General features: G+C 33.4%; 1 protein-coding gene across 5 annotated transcripts in view; it reads left to right on the top strand.

Moving 5' to 3' along the window:
• Window positions 1–25236, top strand: part of LOC114101143 (sodium channel protein type 2 subunit alpha) — a 92640-nt gene extending 67404 nt beyond the window's left edge. For 3 of the 5 annotated variants that reach the window (XM_027946044.2, XM_027946038.2, XM_027946045.2), the window contains exons 17-26: window positions 662–782; window positions 2529–2683; window positions 4121–4294; window positions 6928–7050; window positions 8396–8677; window positions 12128–12185; window positions 14525–14658; window positions 15014–15118; window positions 21409–21679; window positions 24041–25236. In XM_027946044.2, the coding sequence (XP_027801845.1) occupies window positions 662–782; window positions 2529–2683; window positions 4121–4294; window positions 6928–7050; window positions 8396–8677; window positions 12128–12185; window positions 14525–14658; window positions 15014–15118; window positions 21409–21679; window positions 24041–25236 (2619 nt within the window). Of the gene's footprint in view, window positions 1–661; window positions 783–2528; window positions 2684–4120; window positions 4295–6927; window positions 7051–8395; window positions 8678–12127; window positions 12186–14520; window positions 14659–15013; window positions 15119–21408; window positions 21680–24040 lie in introns of all 5 variants that reach the window. The other 2 variants (XM_071619383.1, XM_027946037.3) reach the window with 1 other exon arrangement.
• Window positions 25237–25463: the final 227 nt, after the last annotated feature.

The raw sequence follows: 25463 nt of genomic DNA, 5'->3' as shown, positions 1-25463 counted from the left end.
AGAAAGAAAAACAACAACCACCAAAGATTCATTTCTGCCTGTACTAGCAGGACAGGTAAGAGTGCCAGAGTAACAAGTAGTTTCCAAATGCACAATGAATCGCAGGAGTGCATTGGCCAAAGAGAATGCAAAATATCAGCTCTTGCTATCTAGCTAACAACGTGCTGCTCTTTTCGGAATTAGAAAATAATAGAATGTATTTGATAATAATCAGTAGTAAAAGTTTTCATGTCAATGAAAAGTGGATAAATTTAGATTGTTGCTGTTTATGTGCATTTAATCAAATCTTTTCTGTATTTGACATGAAAATACACTCGTGTAGCTTTTGTTGGTTGGGTCACAATTTTAGAATGAAACAACTATGTCATTTACAAACTAATTTGCAAATCAATATTTCAGAATATGTATACATGAACTTCAAATTTATTTAGCATCATATTTTCTTGAAAAAATTTATACTATAGTGCTGTATCTAATCTTGTGACCCCCCACTTGTATCAAAGCAGACTGGCAATATATTTAAGTTACTTTTAAATTACAGATCAAGAAAATGCATATGGAAGACGTGGGGGGTGGGACACCACCCCTTATGAATTTTTATACTTAGATTACAGAAAAAATTTAAAAGTTTTTTTTTTTTCTCTGTGGGATTGATTTTCAGAAACTCAATGCAACCAGTTCATCTGAAGGCAGCACAGTCGATATAGGAGCCCCCGCTGAGGGAGAGCAGCCTGAGGCGGAACCGGAAGAGTCTCTGGAACCGGAAGCTTGCTTCACGGAAGGTCTGTAAGGCATTGGGCGCCTGGCTGTTGTCTCTCTGTCCCCCTTTCCTTACAGGTTTACCTCTCTATCTACCTTTAATAGTCTAGGCCTGTCTAACAATTGTTTATTTGCACATTCTTTGCTTTTTCCGTATCAAAACAATGGCAATTTTTAAGAAACAGGTTTAACTTACATAATTAGATGCTTTTATTTCTGAGGATCCTGTTCACCTTGGAGATATTTTGATAACTGGATTTTCTGTAGTCATCTAAAGTATCTCATGGGAGACAACATCAAGCCATACATATCTTTCCATAGGTTTAGAGTTTTTTAAAAAAAGAAAGTGAAAGTGGTAATTTGTCTTCGACTGTTTGGTCATAGGATAGTGTGTACTAATTGATATATGTACATGTCAATCCGTTCTTTTTTTTTTTAATATTTCTGGTTGTAAATGGACACAAAACCTTTATTTTATTTATTTAATTTTACATGGTTCTGAGAATTGAACCCAATGCCTCACACATGCTAGGCAAGCACTCTACCACTGAGCTATACAACCTCAGCCCTCAATCTGTTCTTAAGTAACAGTTCCCTGTGCTACTCAAGATCAATTTTTTTTTATTATTTGTTAACAAAAACAGTAGATCATAAAAATGCTGAAATGAGCTTCAAGTTATATGATATTGGGCAACATGCCATTGGAATAATCTCAAAAGTATTTTCTGAAGAAAGATAAAATTATGTTATTTGAGGTATGAATCTGTTACCCATTGTAATAATGATGTGTAGCAAACCAACTACTACCATTTGGCTCTAAGATACTTTTCTAGTCTTAACTTCTAGTTCCTTCTCTGAAGCTCTCAGAATGTCCTGTCACTAAATTTTGCTTATATTACTTCTTCATTCTTACAGCTTTATGTTCTAGACATGATTCTCATGTATCTTTTAAGATCTAGCCACAACTCCACACATCTTCCATAAGGTTTAGAAATTAAACTTCACTGATGAACATTTATAAACTTTTTATCTTGTGATAATCGTTGCTTTCCATAACTATAGAATCTGTAGACAAATCACCCCTAGTTAAAATGCATCTTCTTTTACAGCAAGGATGTCTTATATGTCATAGTATTATAGTAGTATAATTTCTTTAATTTGATTTTTTAAATAAGGCTAATATTAAGTAAATATTTAGGAACCTTTGCTCTAGTAGTCCACAAATTATACAAATTATGTAAACGTGCTTATTACGTTGGTACTGCTAATGGTCAGAATTAAAGCAACCCAAATATTCAATAATAGTGGAATAATTATATAAATTTTAGTAATACTATTTAGAAAAATATTATGGAATATTTCTTAAGTATACTTGCTTATGATAAAATGGGAAATATTTAAATATACCATTAAATGAACAGATTTTAAAATTCATATATGTATAATTTCCATATAGAATGGAATTACACTCAATACAAGGGCAGGATGGAAATACCAACTTTAAGTAATATTACTTTTCTTCCTGTCATCCTACTTTTATGTTTTCATAATGTAATATAATCCACTATAATAGTCCTAGAAACATAAAAATAAATATTTATTCAATGAAGAGTAAAAAGCCATATAGACTGTTTTGATTCCTATAAATAAAATCATCTTAAAAAGTAGTTATTTATAATATAGGGGAATAATAGAGATGCATGTTCCACCAATACAAAGATACATAATTAAAGAGTGAATCTTTCTTCATTTACTCTCACATATTTTAGATTGTGTACGGAAGTTCAAGTGCTGTCAGATAAGCATAGAGGAAGGCAAAGGGAAACTCTGGTGGAACCTGAGGAAAACATGCTATAAGATTGTGGAGCACAACTGGTTTGAAACGTTCATTGTCTTCATGATTCTGCTCAGCAGTGGGGCTCTGGTAGGTGGTACATAATCTGCTCCTTCTCCTTTACTCTGAAGCCCTTTCCCTTTCCCTCCAATGAACCTCATGTTGCACTTTTTAGAATAAGATATTTGTGAGAATGAAAGACAATACATGTGATGTGTTTAGCACAGCATGAGAGGCCCAGTAAAGAGCAACTGTCATTGCTTTTTCTGTTGTAATCCTCAGATGGAATTAAACCCAGGTTAGTATGGTATCTTATGATAATTAAAGATTTTTAGTAACAGGTCATCTATTAAGAATGAATGTGTATATTTAATGGGCAATTGTCAGCTAAATACCAAACTCCTTAACTTAAGCTCCATGCTTCATGGAACTCAACTGTCTTGTTCACATGGATTCACTACTTGCCAACCGTGGCAAAGAGTGAGCTAACTCAATCACCGAGGAATAGCGACTAGAGAGCATTGCAAACCTAATGTCACTTACTGGAATGGCCAGTTTGGTCAAAATGCTGACCGATATAATGAAAACGATGTGACTCATTTTCCCATTTGATGATATAAATATCATTGCATTTCCTTCGCTTTTCAATTACTTACTAGAATGTTCAATGAGTTAATTTTATTATGAAGACAACTGCATTGTATCTGGAGGCCTCTAAGCTGACTTCTGATTTAACCAAAAATCCTGCATCCTGCCATGTACTCTGTCCAGAAGACCAGCCTTGTATTTTAATGCCAAGGAAAGAGGAACCTGTGAAGTCTTATCAGTGGCTGACTAGTGATTATACTCAGTTTAGGCTCACCAAATTGCAAAAACATGCTGGCACCATGACTTGTTTCTGGGAGTTTCCAGCCACAAGCTGAGCTCCAGAGCTCTCAGGCCCTTGTGTTGAGCCCTGATCATAAGCCTCTTTTGTCCTTGATCCAGGCTACCATGTCATCCTGGTAGTTTTCCCTATAAGAAGATTGAGCTAGATAAATTGACTTTTGATTCTATAAAGCCAAGGGGCTTCTGCAGTTGAGTTCCCTACCTTTTCCCAAGAACTCTACAAAATGAGGACAGAGCATATATGCCCATCCTGGGGGGGCAGGGGAAGTAAAAGATAATAATCCCTTTTCTTTTCCAGAGGCCAAGGGGCCTTCTTGCCCATTATTTGTATCACTGTGAGGGCACATTTCAGTGATTGCACTGAAGAAAGCAGATCTACACCCAAATGACTTTCTGCCTCTTAAAATTTTAAGCTCTTTTGGGATACTCTAATACCAAAATTTAATTATTGGAATTCCTCAGTGGACTGAAATGCCCATTCAGTAGTCACTTGTGTCCAGATAACCATAAAGTAAATGCAGCCCTAAGAAGCACTAACCCATCCTGCATTGGGCACCCCATGAAAGGTTTGCATATGTGTCTTTCCCTTATACATAAATTAGAGACTGTTTATGCAATGAAACTGTTTTCCACTTACAGGCCTTTGAGGATATATATATTGAGCAGCGAAAAACCATTAAGACCATGTTAGAATATGCTGACAAGGTTTTCACTTATATATTCATCCTGGAAATGCTTCTAAAGTGGGTTGCATATGGATTTCAAATGTATTTTACCAATGCCTGGTGCTGGCTAGACTTCCTGATTGTTGATGTGAGTATTCTGCAGTCTCTTATTTCTTTCTGTGGCAGCTGATAATAGGTACTAGTCCTGACAATGGTGGCTGTCTTGTAGTGGGCACTCAGTAAGTCCTGCATTGGCTGAAATATAAATGATACTTTCTACTTTCCCAGTGGAAGGATACCTAAAATATTGCCAAATAAAGTATGTATACATTCTGGGCAGAAAAATCAAATGCCACCTTATTTTCTTATTGGTTTAGGTTCAAATTTATATTTGAAATTCTAAGTTATTCAAAATTATATATTAATTATGGAATTTTTATTTTTCACTCTCACATTTCACAAAATAGAAATATTTAAATTCTTACCAAGCATCTTTGTCATTAGTATCTTTATCATGAAAAGGGCCTGTTGAGAAGTGTTTGTCATACAAATGGAATATTAACTCCAAGGAAATTTGAAAGTCCAAAAAGCAAGAGTTATCACTTGATTTTTGTGTTGATAGAAACAGATTCACTATCATCCAGTTATTTAAAGGTTTATTATACTACATTGGTGTTGAAATAACAGAAGGTGGGATGCCAGAATACAGAAGAGTTTTAAAATAATTGAATATGAGACAAATTACTACTAAATGTAACATGTGTACATGCAGAATTACATTAAAGTCATCTGAAAATAAAAAAGACTATAAGTAATATTTAAAAGTATATATGTTTGAACACTGTGAATAATGAAAAATTACTAAAACTATAGCCATTTATTTATTTGAATAATGGGATTATGCATGATACTATATCTTTTTGCTACTTAGCTTGTGGTTGTGATAGTTTGACAGATTGTTAATAAAATACCTAATACTCAAAATATCTAAATAAAGTCACAAAGTCCACACTACTTGAATAGAGAAATATTTTTAAGAGAAATTTAGGTTTCCTGAAGTTCATACTCATAGATCCTAATATATATCAGTATCTACTATTTTTGACTTAGGAAAACTATTATGAGTATATATGAAACTGATTAATACTGTTTTTTAAATAAAATATGTATATTGCTCATATATTCTGTTATGAAAGTTATAAATATAACTAAGTCATTTTTCTCATCCTGAAGGACTCTCAGTCTAACAGTAAAGACAGATAGGTATTCAGTGACATATTGGCACCTGTATTAGAAGTGCAATTTGCTTCACTTGAAAGAAGAGGAAAGGCATCATAAGGGAATTGGAGTGTAGGTTGGAATTTGAGGGATGAGAACATCAGCAGGTTCAGATGAGGGAGGGACACCAAGTGTTAAAATACTGATGTATGTCATGTAGGGCCAGTTCAAGAAACAAGTCTTTGGGGGTTGGCATAGACTGCCAGGAAATAAGAGAAAACTGTTTGTTGGTTTTGTCATTGAATGACAAGGTAACAAAAGTTAGAAAAGAGTATGAAGAGACCCAAGATGCTATCCAAGAAATTTGGACTCATGATTCAGTAAAGAGTAAGCCATTGAAGAATGACATACAGGGAAGTGACAAAACCAGCTTGCTCTTTTAGGGAGAGAAACTGGTGTGGGTGCGAATAATGGAGTAGAAAGGGAATCATTTAGAAATCGAAAGACCAATTAGAAGACTGCTACAGTGTCTGAATGTGTCTCCTTTTCAAACCTAGCAATACAAATTACATTAAAATTGCATATTTACAACCTCTTTTAGTCAGCTGATAAATATTTCCCATGTTCAGAATATTTTTCATGTTTAACTTTTATCTTTCATTCTTTAATGTATGCTATCTTTTTGGTTCTGTCTTCAGAGAAGGTAAAGTACTGTAGGTCCTCATTTCCTATATACAGAAAATCCTCACAGTTAATAATTCAGTTACTTTGTTTTTTCATTACCTGTGAAGAGGATTACAAATCCTGAAACATCTGATTTTAGGGAAACTAAATAAACCAGTTGAAATAAAATTTTGAAGCTATTTTTTTTTCTAAATTTGGAGATTTCACTTTCAGATAGCATTGCAAAATTGGTTTAAGTAAATCAAGATTTTTGTAACAATATTCTGTGTGCTTTACTTATTACTATTAAACATTCTTTTACAAATATATATATTAATATAATTTTAAAATTATACTGCACATTTGTTTCTGTTTATCTGCTTTTGGAATGCTGATGTGCTTCAGGATGAAATACATTTTCTTGACATGAATTTTCTATATATTGTCAAAGGAAATCAGACATTTCTGTGCCACCTATAACTGGTTTTCTTTTTAGCTCAGTATTTCAAAATTTTAATCAACTTCATTAGTCGTCTGTATGAATGACTAAAAAAAAACATTTTTCTTGTAATCTTTTTGTTATACTAATATCTCAACTTATTTTATTTTAATTCACTAATTTTATTTGATCTATTTAATTATGCTTCTCAAAATGTGGTTTATGGATCAGTATTTTGAACCTTACCCAGGAACTTGAAGAAATGCAAATTCTCAGGCCCCACTCCAAACCTACTCAGACTGTGCCAGCTGTCAGTAATTTTAATGAGCCCCTGGGTGATTTTGAAATTGACTGAAGCTTGAGAACCACTGGATTATTGCACAGAGAAAGGTTTAACTATATAGCCAAATGTGTAGATGTTTTGCCTGTAATAAGAACATTGTGTTGTTTTCTCTGTGTAGGTGTCATTGGTTAGCCTAACTGCAAATGCCTTGGGCTACTCTGAACTTGGTGCCATCAAATCCCTCAGAACACTCAGAGCTCTGAGGCCATTGAGAGCCCTATCCCGGTTTGAAGGAATGAGGGTAAGTAAGACTGAGTACTTTAGATTTGGATAAAATCATAGTTGAACTTATCTTCTTTTTACATTAGAAATAACAAATCCAAAGAGGATTTCTAAGTTCTACATGCACATTGACATAATCAATCAGTCAATGTTTATCAGATGTCCATAGTACCTGCCATTATTAAAGACACAAAATATAATGCCTGAATGTTTCCTAAGATCTAGATTCTCACTCTGTGAGAAATCTCTTACTTGGGGTACACTGCTAATCTGAATTAAGATTTGCAGGGCTGGGGTTATAGCTCAGTTGGTGGAGTGCTTGCCTTGGGTACACAAGGTTCAATCCCGAGAACCACCAAAAGAAATATATATATATATATATGCTCTTTTTATTCCCCTTATAAATGTACTAGCAAACCTACTTGCTATCATTTAAAACTACCACACAATTGCTTATCTTTTTTCACTGTTCCATATGATGTATTTTGAGCCTTTTGAAGCCTGAATCTGGCCTTTTTCAAACACAGGCTAAACGAAGTCTAAAAAGTAGGTCAGCTGTGGAAATATGAAACTCACTTAGAAAGGTGATACAAAGGAACTGGGAGGAATTTGTGCTGATGTTTGGCATCCCCAGGGACACAAAACCTAAGACCACAGCCCTACCATCTAAAAAATTATGCTGCCCTGTCTCTATAGTTTAGTTGTTAAGAAAAAAGCTGCAGAAAATGATGCTTTTGTAATATTTGAATATAGTTACTTAGACTTTATCTGAATATTGCAAACACAATCAGAGATGAATGTTGTGTTTAGGGGTGTGTGTGTGTGTGTGTGTGTGTGTGTGTGCATAGTTATATAGAAAGTAATTGTTACATGGTATATTCTTTTCAATTTGGAATCATTATTTTTTCCATAGTAGATTTAATTCTTTCAGTAATGGAAAAATTTTCATATTTCCTATGTATAATTTGTCCCCAGATATTTTCTTTTACTCTCAAATTTTGGTAGTAAATTGTATTGTTTGCATTTACATTTTTTATGCTCACATGATGATCTTACTTATATATCTATGTAGTCTTAATTATTCTTTGCATTTTAGTTAGTTCCATTTCTTGATGAATATCTGCTACACATATATTATTCTTCTCAAGAAAACATTCTACAATGTAAATTCACTTTTTACCCTTTGAATAATAACTTCAAAATTCTTAGCTGACTACCAGATATTTCTACTCAACGTTCAACTTTGAGAACAGATATATTTTATATAATTTGACTGTTACACTTGTTGTCATGTTTAAAAGTAAGTAAAAATAAGTACTAATTGTTGGATGTTCACTTTTTTTGTCCCTCTCATCCTGTGCCAGGTTGTTGTAAATGCTCTTTTAGGAGCCATTCCATCTATAATGAATGTACTTCTGGTCTGTCTGATTTTTTGGCTAATATTCAGTATCATGGGAGTGAATCTCTTTGCTGGCAAATTTTACCATTGCATTAACTACACCACAGGAGAGATGTTTGATGTAAGCGTGGTCAACAACTTCAGTGAATGTAAAGCTCTCATAGAAAGCAATCAAACTGCCAGATGGAAAAACGTGAAAGTGAACTTTGATAATGTGGGACTTGGATATCTTTCTCTGCTTCAAGTAGTAAGTCACCATTTTATTATTCCCAGTGTCATAAAATGAAAATTAGTGTAAAATTCTTCTTCTCCACAATGAGATATCAACTCACTGCTGTTAGAATGACTATTATCAAAAAGAAGAAATATAACAAGTGTTGGCGAGTATGTGGAAAAACCCTTGCACAGGGTTAGTGGGAATGAAAATTAGCATGGCCATTATGGAAAACAGTATGCAAAATTATAAAAGAGCTACCATATGATCCATAAATCACATTACTGGGTATATGTCCAAAACAAATGTCAAATCAGAATGTGAAAAAAGACACACTCCTATCTTTTTCACATACAAATTTCACATTGCAAATAGAAATATACTGATTACTCTTGCAGCATTATCACAATAGGCAACTCTAGAATCAACCTAAGTGTTCATCAGTGGAAGAACGTATAAAGAAAATGTGACATACATACTCACACACACAGTGGAATACTATTCAACCTCATAAAGAAAAAATCTTGTCATTTGTAACAGCATGGATGAACCTATTAACTAAAATAATCCAGACACAGAGAAAGGAAATACCATATGATCTCACTTATATGTGGAATCTGAGCAACAGAATAGGATGGTGGTTAACAAGGGCTGAGAGTGGGGAGAAGAAATGTTGAACAAAAGACAAAACATTTCACTTCAACAGGAGAAATCATTTCTGGAGATCTATTGTCCTGCATGACCATTATAAGTAATAACAATGTAGGATATTCTTGAATATCACTAAGAGTATATTTTAAGTTCTAAACACAATACTGATATGTATATACCAACTAATAGATACCAATATATTATATCAATAACACAATATTGATAATGTATATACCAACTAACAAGAGTTACCAGTTACACTTCTCCCTGACCTTATTTTCCTTGATCCTCTCCTTCCTGACCTCTACTCCCTAATCTCACTTTCTCTTGAATCACCTCTATATAAGCTCCCTGTTTCTGCTGATGGGCAGTATTATCACAGCCTTTGGGACAGGAGTTCCCTGTGTTTCTTATTTTCTAGCAAAGCCATAAACATTCTTCTTCCTTTTTCTCAAGAAAATAAAAACAGTTACTAATTACATAATGGCACATGTTCCTAAATATCACATTGTACCATATAAATAAAAATAATTTTATGCCAGTTTAAAACTAAATAAAAATTTAAAAGCTACTAATACCAAAATGCATGTAACTTTAAGGATACTACATAGGTGCAATTAACAATATAAAAAGAAAAAGGAAAGAATGTACTTTTTAGTATATGAAAATACTTCCACATTCCCATCTTCCTAGATTCCTCCATGAATGCTGACTTAACTTATCTGCAACATGTTGGAAACAAGTTAGCTCTACAAAATTTATAGTCTCTCAGACATGCATTAAGTAGACAGACACTAGTTCATTGTCACTGGGTTTCCATCTGTGTTCCCACTGTTTTCCACCATCCCATCTGACAAAGTAGAAGTGCTTTTCTGGGATAGGGGGTTGGAGAGGTGTGTATGTGGCTAAGGGGAAGAATGGAAGATTTCTGGATACCTTCTCAGGTACCAGACAGTAAGTAACTAGACCTTGTCAAGTCTTCACCTACCCAAACTTCACCAATACCATAACCAAATTCCTTACCTTCACACTTTTGTTCCAACTCTCCTTTTCTGCTCGTCTTCTTGCCTGCTAATTGAACACTTTCAGATAGGAAGACTTCTGTCTTACAAATGATAATCTTTCTATCTATGAATTCTGCCAAAAATTCATAAGAATTCATTGAGCCCTTCAAATGTGCATAGTATGTTATACCTACTTGCTCCTGGAGGCAATCCACATAAACAATCTTCAATATTAAAGGAACACTCAAAAGGCTATAGTCTGTGGCACTAAGGAACTGAAAATAATATCCAATCTTTTGTTTTCAGTATTACTATTTCCACAACAATAGAAAAAAATATTGATCAAAGTTACTCTATTTTTCCCATGTCCCCGCCCCCCATTATGGATCAGCATCCACTTATGAGAGAGAACATTCAGCCTTTGGTTTTTTTGGGATTGGCTTACTTCACTTAGCATGATATTATCCAGCTCCATCCATTTACCTGCAAATGCCATAATTTTATTCTCTTTTAATATTGAGTAATATTCCATTGTGTATATATACCACAGTTTCTTTATCCATTCATCTATTGAAGGGCATCTAGGTTGGTTCCACAGTTTAGTTGTGAATTGAGCTGCTATAAACATTGATGTGGCTATGTTGCTATGACAATTTTAAGTTCTTTTGATTGGGCAAAGGGGAGGAAAATGTGGGGAGAGGGCATGGGAGCAGGAAAGATGTGGAATGAGTTGGACATCATTACCCTAGGTACATGCATGACTGCACATATCGTGCAATGCTGTATCTTGTACAACCAAAGAAATGAAAAGTTATGCTGCAGTTGTGTACAATGAATCAAAATGCTTCTGCTGTCATATATACCTAATTAAAATTAATTAATTAATAATTTAAAGAGAACATTATATTAAAGCTCAAGAATATTAAAACCAAAATCAATACTCTATAAATCTGTAGAAAAAAAGAATGTAACTTACACAGGGTAAAGCATCAGATTGAAACTGATTTTCAACAGCAAAACTGCCTACAATAAGACAATGGAATAATGTCTATATTATACTGGTTTAAAATCCCTTATCTATTGCATAACCCAAATAGTTTTAAAATAGAAAGTTTTGAGAGTGTAATAACACAATTTATTTGTAAAATATAACCATATGTGAGATAAAAAAAGAATAAAAATATGGAAAGCAGTAAATTGTAGTTAAATATGTTTGCTTTCTGATTAGGAAAGTTCTTCTCATATACTAGTTGTTTCAAAATATTCAGCAACATTAAGGATATTGTCAAGAATAAATTCCTAGGATTGGTTGTTGGTGATAATTCTATATAGAAAAGAATAAGAAAAGAAAGCATAAGAGCAAATAATGCAGTGTGATTTTGAATTTGTTTCTTACTGGTGGTACTCTTAAAATATTCATACCTAGTCAAAAGTTGTTGATTATGATAGATGTCATAGAAAAACAAAAGTTGAAGTATTTTCAGTATACATATTATAAAACATTGTCCAAAGAGTTTAAATATTAGCCTCAAAGTATTTTACATACATATATTAGAAAAAAATCTCACCTACTTTGGTACTCTTTTCTCTTTTAAAATTACATATAAAATAGTGTACATATTCATGGTGTGCCATGTGATATTTTAATGCATGTATATACTGAGTAATGTTCAATTCAAAGTACATATATCTTCTACTTAAAACATATTATTTCTTTGTGGTAAAAAAACATTCAGAATCCTTCTATCTAGCTTTTTAGAATTTTTTAATAATTTATTTTATAAAATCATAACATGGGGAAAACTAAATATTATGATTTTTTTTACAGGCTACATTTAAAGGATGGATGGATATAATGTATGCAGCTGTTGATTCACGAAATGTAAGTCTATTTAGAGGGAAAATTGTTTAGTCTGATAAAATCATTATTTCTAGTGTTGTAATTTACTTATTTTAATAAAATAAAACTATGTATAAAGCTATAAATCTATTTATAGAGCACAAATATATTATAAAAATATATATTTAATTATATTAAAATATTTAATCTCACATTATTTCTTCCTTGATGAGTTTTTTTTCCTCTACCCATTGTGATTTCTCTTTACTTTTTTATTAAATATTTACTTTTTAGTTATAGATGGACACAGTACCTTTATTTTTATGTGGTGCTGAGGATCAAACCCAGGGCCTCGGACATGCTAGTCGAGCACAGTACCCCTGAGCCACTACCCCGTCCCTTCTCTTTACTCTTTATGGTGCTGGGTATTAAACCTGGGACCTCTCACATGCTAGACAAACATTCTACCACTGAAATATATCCCCAGCCCTCATTGTGAATTTTTTAACACTGTTATAGTGTTTAGCATGGCAATTGATACTTACTAATGTATTGACTATATTTGTGCCATAAAGCATTTTATTTTTGTTTTATAATCTACCTTATACACCTCAGTACCTTTGAAATTTTTTGCACAATTAATTTCTCCCTATTCAACAAGAAAGGAAATTATGGTTTAGAAAAAGAGATTGATTGCTGGTTTGGTAGAACAAGTCAGTTAAGCTCAAAATTCTGTTTCTCTGGTATCAACAATTGGCTTTCTGAATAAAAACTTTCTGATTTTTTTTTTTTTAACTTCAGAGGCAGTAAACACTGAAAGCCCTGCACTGTATTATGAACCTGATATGGATTTTTAAATTTAATTTATTACTGCTTTCTATGCAATTGAACACTTTCAGATAGGAAGATGCAAATTTAAAACAAGATGAGACAGTACCTACATACCTTCCATATTGGCAGTACTAAAAAGTGTGATGATATCGAGTGCCCCTGAGTTCAATCCCCAGTACCACTCCCCACCCCCCAAAAAATAAAACCCTACAGTAATTTGTTCACATGTATAGGATAATCAATTTATAAGAATAAACATAGAAGCAACTCAAATGAACAAATATTATATGGTGATGGAAATGAATGAATACAGCCATCTTCAACTATATAGAGAAATCATAATATATAACATTCAACTAAAGAAACTAAACACATAGTATGATTTCATTCATATAAAGTTCAGAAATTGATGAAAGTGAACTTACTACTCAAGAATGCATACTTAGGTGTTAACTGTAAAGAAAAATAAAAGAAAATAATTGCCATAAAAGTCATAATAATGATTACCTCTGGCAAGGATGGTAGAGCTTATATTTTAAAAGGATATACAGGGTTTCTGAGATTCTGACAATGTCCTAGATTATGGATTTTACTTCATAGACATGTATTATATTTTATATCTGTGTGATGCAATTTTCCATATGAGTATTGTGTTTAATTATAAAATACTCAAAAATATCATTGCTATGCACACAGACACATAAATAAACATATCATTAAATTGTTCAGATATTATTTAGTTTACTCTATTTCTTTAGAAAAGTTAGGTTGGTCATGATCCTCTAAATTGATTTCATAACACAGTAGATCATAATCAATGAATGGCTATCTCTGTTAGAATAGTGTCCTGTGAGATCTGAACTGTAGATTATAGCCAATGCTTGAACCAACTACAATGTGTTTTCCTAACCAAGAATATCTGTACAAAAAGGAGCACCATTGTTACAGAAACAGTGCTCAATGAACAAAATGAATCAACAGTCTCATTTTTAGGAACGAATAATCCTGCAAAATATATCTACATGGACTATATATAATAATGATCTAGCCTACCTAAAAAATGTATAATAAATACTAAATATTTATACTTAGCAATTATTATTGACCAAGCTCTGCACTTTTCATATATGAACATATTTAACTTTCATAGCTACCCTGTAAAGTTTTGGGTTGTATTATTTTCATTTCACTGATGAGGAAACTAGGCAGAGAACGTAAATGCTAATAATTTTAAAATAGAATAATCTGGACGTTAGACTTTCTTCTATAGAAGGAGAAAATCCTCAATTTGCATGCTGTGTTGAGATCTTTGTTTGCTAAAGAAAAATGCATTCATAATCTAGAAATTTACCTTGTGAAATTGCTTATAGTTATTTATACTTTTCTATGAATTATTTTATTCTCAACTCAGTGAATAGTCTTACAGGGTTCTTCAACCAATATTTTACATTTAAAGGTTCATTAAATCTGCTTATAGAATTGAAAATTTATGGATGTACTTTTATTAAACAAGTATTAAATCTAATGCTTATCATTTTTCGTATTTTTAGGTAGAATTGCAACCCAAGTATGAAGACAATCTATACATGTATCTTTATTTTGTCATTTTTATTATTTTTGGTTCATTCTTTACTCTGAATCTGTTCATTGGTGTCATCATAGATAACTTCAACCAACAGAAAAAGAAGATAAGTATAATAAACTTTCTCTTTGCTCGAAGATGTAAACTAAATCGATTGCACTATTTCCTTCAGGTTCCCTAATGCAATCACTAAGAGAAACCAACATAAATCAGAATTATTTTAAGATTAATAATCTGCAAGTTTTTAAAATGACTGATAATTCAGATAGATTTTTAATGTGTCCAGCATGTGAATATGACCTAGTATGGCATAATTTATATGTCAAAATATGCATCTCCCCTAATAGAGATAATAGGGACATTTGAAGAAAATATGGGAGTCAATTTCATGTGATTATTGAGTTGCATTTGATAGCTGGCAAAGAACATGGTTTTAATGAGTGTTGTTTTTATTTCTTTACTTTGGAGGTCAAGACATTTTTATGACAGAGGAACAGAAGAAATACTACAATGCAATGAAAAAACTGGGCTCAAAGAAACCACAAAAACCCATACCTCGTCCTGCTGTAAGAACAGTATACTTTTATCCCAGGTTCACTTTTGCAACAAAAATTGAGAGAAAGTAGTATTTTTGTGAACTTGCCACACAATAATTTTACCTTAATAATGTGACTAAGCAGGCTAAATAGCCTGAATATTTGTATATTTATGACCTGCATATTTTATACATTTATAATATATATGTAAACATATGCATCTTAACTATAAATAAACATTTTAGTCTTAAATACTAGTAGTAGCACACAGAACTGAAGTCATTAAGGAGATCCTTATAATGTAGAAAAGAACAAACATGCAAACACATACATAACATGGAAATAGTGAATGGTCTCTGACTTCAGTAGGAACTTATTGGCGTACTTGATAGATCTCAGGCCCTATTTTCTACAGACTATTAGTGTGTGAAATAGTTTCACAGGTTTTTTTTTCCTACTTAAAAAAAAATAGCAAGCTGAGCACGGTCGCACATGTCTGAAATCTTAGCAACTTGGGTGGCTGAGGCAGAAGGATTGCAAGTTCAAGGCCAGCCTCAGAAACTTAGCAAGGCCCTAAGCAATTTATCAAGATCCTGTCTCAAAATGAAAACCGATGGGGGGGTCTGGGCATGTAGCCCAGTGATAAAGTGCTCCTGGGTTCAAGTCCCAGTACCAATCAATAAATAATCAAAAATCATATTTTCCCTTGCTACCCTGACCAAAAATTGGAGGATGCCATGTTTTTAATAATTTTTTATGGCTCTTCCAATTGTCATTTGCCAATGACTGATGCTTCTGTTTGGCTGCTTCAGGGAACTGCTGTCAGGAGAGTCCTTGAATTATTTCATCACCTCTGGAGGAATAGCTCAGATATTAAATCTCAGGTCTCCTCCCCCAAGGTGCACATAGTGTAAGGCAATCTAACACTATCCAACAATCCTGGCTTCGTGAATCGAATGTGACCATATAAACCTAGCCATAATCAAATTTTCAGTTTGTAGATCTGCCACTAGCTCAAAGAAAGTGAATAGTTACATTGGACAAAATATAAGGAATGTACAGTTTGAGCATAATCATTGAGGAATGATACAATTTGAATGAATGCAAAGAAAAAAATAGAGGACAAATATATGAGAAAATGTACACTTCAAGGTCCTTCAAATTAAAAAAAAGTCCTTCTCCTTTTCTCCTTTATGAAGAGAAAAGATTTTTTTAATAGTAGACAGTTAGATGAGACAAGATGACCACATGTGTCTGAAGAAATAGTTTTTAATTGAGCAAGTGCAATGTAGTTAAGCGATCAGCATAATAATGTGAAGAAAAAGACATTTTTTAGAGAGCTTTACACAGAGACTGGTATGGGAATAATTCCAGGCCATAGCTAAGAAAATAAACACATCTATGTAAACATCAATCTGTAATCTGGGCCATACCAACAGGATTGGAACGCAAGAGCTAACTGGGTCAAGAAGAAGAAAACTCAATGGATGAGACAGCTGTGCAGCGTAGGAAACAAAATATGATGTATAGATAAGAGAATCTAAAATGGTTGACATTTTACAAAATTATTGGTTCTGTGAATATAAATTGGAATCTTTAAAAATGTTTGCAAGTAATATTTAGGTGTTATGGAATGTCCAGATTGAGACTAGAATTTTGAAGTTGTCAGAACAGAATTTGGTTGAGTTTTGAAATACAGATCCATTTTTTTTATTTGTTCTAATTAGTTATACATGATGGTAGAATGCATTTGGACACATCACATGTAAATGGAGTATAATTTTCATTCTTCTGGTTGTACATGGTGTAGAATCACACTGGTCACATAACCATATATGTACATAGGGTAATAATGTTCGATTCATTTTACTATCATCCTACCCCCATACCCCCTTCCCTCCTTTCACTCCCCTCTGTTTAATTCAGAGTACCTCTATTATTCCCTAGCCCCCTGCCTTATTATGAATTGGAATCCACACATCAGAGAAAATATTTGGCCTTTGTTTTGGAGGGATTGGCTTATTTCACTTAGCATGATATTCTCCAACTCCATCCATTTATCTGCAAATGACATAATTTTATTATCCTTTAAGGCTGAGTAATATTCCATTGTGTATACATACACATTTTCTTTATTTCTTCATCTGTTGAAGGGCATTTAGGTTGGTTCCATAGTTTGGCTATTGTGAATTGAGCTGCTATAACATTGATGTGGCTGCATCACTGTAGCCATTTTTGAAAAATAATTAAAAAAAAACAAAAGTCCTGAGCATTAATCCTTGGGCACTTCTCCAAGTTATAGGGAAAAGTAAATCAATGAGAGAATGAGAGTGATTAAACAGTGCATATCTTTAAAAAAAAAAAAAAAAAAAAAAAAAAAAACAAGCAAGAAAGATTTTCCATTAAATAACACATAGGCTTACCTGGGTAGTGGTAGGGATGCATGTGAAAATATCAATGCACTTAGATAAAATATTATCAGTGATAGTTTCGAAAGTTAGGAAATAATCTGATAAAATCCATCTATTCATTCATTCATTAACTATTCGTGCACTATGCTAAGAATTTTAATTAAAATATTCAACAATCTACAGTCCAGCTAATTCAAAAGATAATAATCATAAGTGACATTAACAAATAGAAATATCCAAGAAAGAGCAGATACATGGAGCTCTGAATGTAGATAAGAGGCAAGGGTTGATTAGGGAAGTTAAGGCTTTACCAATGTTATGCATTAGCTGAGGGTCCATGAGAAAGTATGATAGGAAAAATGGGATGTGAAAAGCCCTATAGAAGGGGTTCATTTGGGACATTTTGATAACTACAAGTACGAGGGACCAGGCTTTATAGGAATTCTGTTTATCCTAAGAGCAGTAGTAAAACATCAGTACAGACCTAGTCAGTTTAGTTTTTACAGTGATCACTCAAGCTGTTCTACAGAGACAGATATGTGCATGTTGGAGACAAGTTTGGGAGTTATTTCAAAGATGGTAGGTAGCCTGAGCCAGAGTGAAAGAATGAGAAATGAATATGAGTGAAAGTAGATGGATTTGCGAGCTATCACCAACGTGGAATTAGAAGGTGTGTATATTAACTGAATATGGGAAAGACAACAGGGAAACAAAAATGTTGAGTTTTTGCCCTGCACACTGGTTGAACAGTGGTGTCATATGAGAAACAAGAGTGTTGAGAAACTGAAGATGGTAGTTTGCATAATTTGGCAACCAAATAGCGAGAAAGAGAGAAAAAGTGAATAATTAGAAGAAGTAGTAAAAATGAAGATTTCTTAAGATTGAGAGATTAGGTCTGAAGCACAGTAAAAGGAATCTGGAGAAGAAAATATTGAAGAGTGAGAAAAAACAAACACGGAATAAAGTTGGACAGACTGTGGGTCAAAAACATAATACTCTAGGTTAGAGTGAATTTTGACTATCACAAAAAAGTGTGGAAATCAAGATAATGTGATATGAATAAAGAAGTAGAAGTTTTTCTTTACACTAATTAATTTTGTTGTTGCCAAGAATGAAAAGGAGAAGGAGGGGAAGAAGGGTGGGGAAATGGGAAATTTCTGAGAAGGTTAGAATGATCCTGTGAACAATGAGGGATGAAAGATTGCTACTTGATGTTTAGGACCAAGATGAAGTTGGGGAACATATTCTTTGTTGGGGAAGGATTCAAGGTTATACATTTTTCCCCAGCATATTCTGCACCATAGGATTTAAATTGGAGATAGCACATAGTGAGTCATGATTGGAGTTGAACATTGTCATCCTATTTGAAAACTTATGGGCAGGGAATCTAAGGAACTTTTTATTGATCTTGATAATATGAAAATTTTGGATTTTAAGGTAGTTTAATATTATTACACCCTAAATGCTACTGCTGTGAGACAAAAATGACAATTTGGACCTTGAAAGTCTGCAAACAAGTGGAAGAGAGAAAACCAAAGTTAAATAAGTGCCAACCAGGGGCTAGGGTTGTGGCTCAGTGGTAGAGTGCTTTCCTTGCACATGTGAGGCACTGGGTTCGATCCTCAGCAACACATTAATTAAAAAATTAATTAATTAGTTAATCAAATAAAGGTATTTTGTCCATCTACAACTAAAAAAAATTTTAAGTGCCAACCATTTGAAAGCAGTATGGAGATTCCATGAAAAGCTGGGAATGGAACCACCATTTCCCAGCTATCCCACTCCTCAGTCTATAATCAAAGGACTTAGAAACAGCATACTACAGGGATACAGCCACATCAGTGTTTACAGCAACACAATTCACAATAGCTAAAATGTGCAACTAACCTATATGTCCTTCTATAGATGAATGGATAAAGAAAATGTGGTATATATACACAATGGAATATTACTCAGCAATAAAAGAGAATAAAATTATGGCATTTGCAGATAAATGGATGGAGTTGGAGAATACAATGCTAAGTGAAGTTGGCCAATCCCCCCCCCAAAAAAAAAACAAATTCCAAATGTTTTCTCTGATATAAGGAGGCTGATTCATAGTGGGGTTTGGAGGGGGAGCATGGGAGGATTAGATGAACTCTAGATAAGGCAAAGGGGTGGGAGGGGAAGGGAGGAGGAATGGGGGTAAAAATGATGGTGGAATGAAATGGATATCATTACCCTAAATACATGTATGAAGATACAAAGAGTGTGAATATACTTTGTATACAACCAGAGATATGAAAAATGTGCTGTATATGTATAATATGGATAGTAGTGCATTCTGCTGTCCAATATAACAAATAAGAATAAAAAATTTTAAAAATGAAATATTGAAATATTACATCATAAATTTTATGATAGATGAAAAACAAAGTTTTCTGAAAGCATAGAGTGCTTAAAATTTAAAACTGCACTATAAGTCCATAGCAGAGAAGTGACAGGATTTGTTTAGATGGGAGACAGGTAAACAAGATAAAAATGATACAATAGAATCTGCAAATTTTAATAAGAATGTAGAAATAAGGGGAATACAGTACTTTCAAAGGTAAACTAGAGTAAGTAAGAAATAAGAAGGGACTGTAGGAAATGAAATTAGACACATTTATTGGGTAGAAAAAGACCCTGAGAGGACTGTCCCAGATGAAATAATAGAAGTCCAGTCCAGCAGACCAAATATGAATTCAAAGAATAAAGCAAAATACAATGGGTATTGTTTGATACCCAAAAATTTCTATTGGAAGTAATAGAAGTCTTGCAGCAGAAGATGGTAGAGCACTGGAATGGAGAATCCAGAACAATGTAAGTGTCAGGATCTGGGCAAGCTATAGATCTATCAATGTGCCAAGGTATCAATGTATTGGTAGCAGTCATTCCAGTTGAGAAGATAGAGAAAGACAGCTCCCAGAAATTGTCAGGACCCACCTCTGTAGTGTCTAAAATATTAAGCAGATACAGACAAAATAGAATAAAACAGGATCTGGTAATCAGAACTGGCATACGAGTTAAGAATGTAATTTTACAAGATCAAAATTGACTAGGACAGTATCTGAATTGTGAATTATATCTTTTTCTTTATTTCCTTTTCTTTTTTTTTTTTCTGCTGGGGATTGAACCCAGGGTCTCCCACATGTTAGGCAAGTGCTCTGCCTCTGTGCTACTACATCCCATCCTGAACTATACACTTTTTAAAAGATATTTTAATTCTTACAGAAGAGTTGCTCCATATAATCTTTGCAAAGATTTTCTTGTGTGAAGGAAGAGCATCTTACATCATAACCCTAGATAACTTATCAAAAGTGAGGAATTAACCTTGGTACAGTTCCATGGTGCAGAATACAGAATTTGATCCAATTTCATCAGTTTTCCACTAATGTAAAAAAAACATTTTCTTAAACTATAATATTAAGAAAAATAACCAATAAAAATTAATTTTAAAAACTATAATATTAAGATGCTATAGCTATGTAGAGAGGAAAGAGGTCAAAACAAGAAATAAATGAGAGAAAATTCTAAAGATGTATTTATTTATTAGATCTATAAGGTAATTTTAACACCTACTCCCCAGCACATGGAATACAAATATTTGTTATAGTTACAAATATTTACTGTCTTTCATACACATAATACATGCACCAAGATCATAATAATTGGTTTGTAACCTATAGCCAGTTTATAAAATTTGCATTATGAGTAGTGTACATAAACTAACTCATGTGAAAAGAATTGGATATTTCAATATACAGAATTATCTATTACATATACAGTAAATGTGGTTTTATAGAAGCTACATTTTCATATTGCTGTGAGATAAGTTGAATTAGATTTTATTGAAGTTTCTGAGTAAATTATTTATTTTATTTGTTTCAGAACAAATTCCAAGGAATGGTGTTTGATTTTGTAACCAAACAAGTCTTTGACATCAGCATCATGATCCTCATCTGCCTCAACATGGTCACCATGATGGTGGAAACTGATGACCAGAGTCAAGAAATGACGAATATTCTATACTGGATTAACCTGGTGTTCATTGTTCTGTTCACTGGAGAATGTGTGCTGAAACTAATCTCCCTTCGTTACTACTATTTTACCATTGGATGGAATATTTTTGATTTTGTGGTGGTCATTCTCTCCATTGTAGGTAAGAAGAGGTGCTTTTATTAAATTAAGGAATTTAATAGTGAAAATTTGTGTTTCAAAACTTTAGAGGTGTTTTTCACTATTTTTTTCATTCATTTCAAAATTTTATTTGTATTCCAGTAGTCTGTTCTTCAATTTGTTATTTATCCAATTTTGTCTGTGCATGAAGTGATGTGTTGATTTTTTTTTAAATGTTCAGCTTTCATTTATCACCTTGTCCCATTTCAGAAGACAATAACTACAACTTGTTGTAATACTCTTGTGCCCAGTAATATTCCTGTGGTATAGATAAGTCTTGGTTTGAATAAACTAAGATACACATTTACACATAAATCATGTGGTCAAATAGTTCATAAATATGATGTTATTGGTAATTGAAATAGTGTATGTATAAATTAATATACATGATTACACATATAAACATAATGCTATATTTGAATCAGATTTTTTCTATGATTTTGAACATTCCTTTTCATAAATAGATATTATGTTCAAAAAATCTGATTCATTATCATCAAAGTATACTAAATTCTTATGTGTAAAATACTCAGTGAGATGCTAGAAGTCATTTTAGAAGATTTTAGACAAGGCTTAGTCTATTTGAGAAAAGGAACATATACAGAAAAGTAAAATAGTGTACAGCATAACTCATTTTATTTCACTTTTCATGGGTTTTTTAAACAAATTAATGGTTCGTGGCAACTCTGCATCAAGCAAGCATATTGACACTATTTTTCTAACAGTTCAGATAACCATTAACACTATTTAGAAAAAAGTATTTTAATAAAGGTGTATGTATATGTTTCAGAAACAACGTTACTATACGTTTAATAAGCCACAGAATAGAATAATCATAAACTTTTAGATGGCCAGAAAATCAAGGAATTCATGTGACTCACTTTATTGTTGTATTTGCTTTATTGTGCTTATCTGGAACCAACACTGCAAATCTCCACAGTATGTCTGTATTCCTATTTACACTACTTTCTCTAATAGAATAGAACATTATAAAAATGTGTAATTCAATATTGTCCTCCTAATAATGACATGAGGTAATAATATAGTCATTAAAAGATGAGGAATATAAAAAGTTGATCTTTTAGAAGTTGAGAATCAAATGGTGTTTTACCAAAGGATAGGGACAGTATGGAGGAGGGCAGATGGGGAGGGCTTATCAATGAGATTATTGTTTTTTGGCAGTGTTGGGGATTAAACCCAGGACTTAGTGCTTGCTAGGAAAACTCTACCACTCACAACACCCCAAGCCAGGAATAAGTTATAGTTAAGGAAGAGTATAAAGTGTTGGTGTGATACCACACAGTATGGTGACTATAGATTATAATAATGCATGTTATATTTTTAAAAGCTAGAAAGGAAGATTTTTACTCTTTACTCTATTAATGTAAATGTTCGAGGATAGAGGTTTAGGGTAATTTTAACATTACACAATGTAACATATATTGGGACATCACATGGTACCCCATAAATATGTGCATTTTTGCTTTTGAAAGCAATACAATTTTGTTTTAACAGATGAGATTTCAGGGTCAAACAGATCTGACCTGGGATCCCCTATTTGTGCTTATCAGCTCTGTGAACTAAGACAAGTTACATCAGCTCTCCAATTCCTGGTTCTCCAAGAAATATTTTTGTAAAGTATTATTGCAAGGATTAAATCAGGTTATGTAAATAAATGTATTTATCACTCTGCTTAGCATGAAGGAAATACTCAGTAAAGGTTCCTTTAACAACAGAAAGTTGAAATTATCACCATTTCATACTGCATAACACCAAAAGGTAGGATTCAGTTTCCAGTGTGTCTTTCTCCAAAGCCAGGATTTTCTCTCTGTTCCCAAATATAACAAGCTCACTCTCAATATCTCAGAAGGACAAGAACTCTCATGTTCCTAATCAGAAATCTTATTTTATCTTTTACTACTTATACAAATAGAAGGACTAGTATTTCTATGTTGGCTACTGTCTATAACATCTTTAGACTTTCAATGGTTGACTCATTATTTTAATAGGTGCTTTTTGATCAGGGAATATTGACCATTAGGTATCTTCATTTGATATAAAGTCTTTAATGTTATAAAGCCAAAATACCAATTTCATTTTACTGAACATCTACTGAATATATATATATATATATATATATATATATATACACACACACACACACACATACATATATATATGTATGTGTGTGTGTGTATATATATATTGAGTTATATGTGCATGTATGTGTAGCTAACTCTTATATATACTTTTTGTAAAACCCAATAAGTATTCATCTTACAATGTAAATAATTGTTTTCTGCTATTATTAACACTATTTTTGTTGGTTAATGGTTTTCCACAGGAATGTTTCTTGCTGAGCTGATAGAAAAATATTTTGTGTCCCCAACCCTGTTCCGAGTGATCCGTCTTGCCAGGATTGGCCGAATCCTACGTCTGATCAAAGGGGCTAAGGGGATCCGCACACTGCTCTTTGCTTTAATGATGTCCCTTCCTGCCTTGTTTAACATTGGCCTCCTGCTCTTCCTGGTCATGTTCATCTATGCCATCTTTGGAATGTCTAACTTTGCCTATGTTAAGAGGGAAGTTGGAATTGATGACATGTTCAATTTTGAGACCTTTGGCAACAGCATGATCTGCCTGTTTCAAATCACCACCTCTGCTGGCTGGGATGGATTGCTGGCACCTATTCTCAACAGTGGACCTCCAGACTGTGACCCTGAAAAAGATCACCCTGGAAGTTCAGTTAAAGGAGACTGTGGGAACCCCTCTGTTGGGATTTTCTTTTTTGTCAGTTACATCATCATATCCTTTCTGGTTGTAGTGAACATGTACATCGCTGTCATCCTGGAGAACTTCAGTGTTGCTACTGAAGAAAGTGCAGAGCCCCTGAGTGAGGATGACTTTGAGATGTTCTATGAGGTTTGGGAGAAGTTTGATCCTGATGCAACCCAGTTCATTGAGTTTGCCAAGCTCTCTGATTTTGCAGATGCCCTAGATCCTCCTCTTCTCATAGCAAAACCAAACAAAGTCCAGCTCATTGCTATGGACCTGCCAATGGTCAGTGGAGACCGTATCCATTGCCTCGATATTTTATTTGCTTTTACAAAGCGCGTTTTGGGTGAGAGTGGAGAAATGGATGCCCTTCGAATACAGATGGAAGAGCGTTTCATGGCATCAAACCCCTCCAAAGTCTCTTATGAGCCCATCACCACCACTTTGAAGCGCAAGCAAGAGGAGGTGTCTGCTATTGTTATCCAGAGAGCTTACAGACGCTACCTCCTGAAGCAGAAAGTTAAAAAGGTTTCATCTATCTATAAGAAAGACAAAGGCAAAGAAGGTGATGGAACACCTATCAAAGAAGAAATCCTCATTGACAAACTAAATGAGAATTCTACTCCAGAGAAAACCGATGTGACACCTTCCACCACTTCTCCCCCTTCCTACGATAGTGTGACAAAACCGGAAAAAGAAAAATTTGAAAAAGACAAATCAGAAAAGGAAGACAAAGGGAAAGATATCAGGGAAAGTAAAAAGTAAAAATAAACAAAGAATATACTCCATTTTGTGATCAATTGTTTACAGCCTGTGATGGTGATGTATTTGTGTCAACAGGACTCCCACAGGAGGTCTATGCCAAACTGACTGTTTTTACAAATGTATACTTAAGGTCAGTGCCTATAACAAGACAGGGACCTCTGTTTAGCAAACTGGGACTCAATAAATCAGAGAAATAGCATCGAAAGGAGGTTTCTGTTTTCACAACC

This window comes from Marmota flaviventris, chromosome 11 (genome assembly GCF_047511675.1).
Source record: "Marmota flaviventris isolate mMarFla1 chromosome 11, mMarFla1.hap1, whole genome shotgun sequence".
NCBI classification, from domain to species: domain Eukaryota; kingdom Metazoa; phylum Chordata; class Mammalia; order Rodentia; family Sciuridae; genus Marmota; species Marmota flaviventris.
The sequence above is the reverse complement of the archived record's forward strand: the minus strand, read 5'-3'. Positions and strand labels throughout refer to the sequence as shown.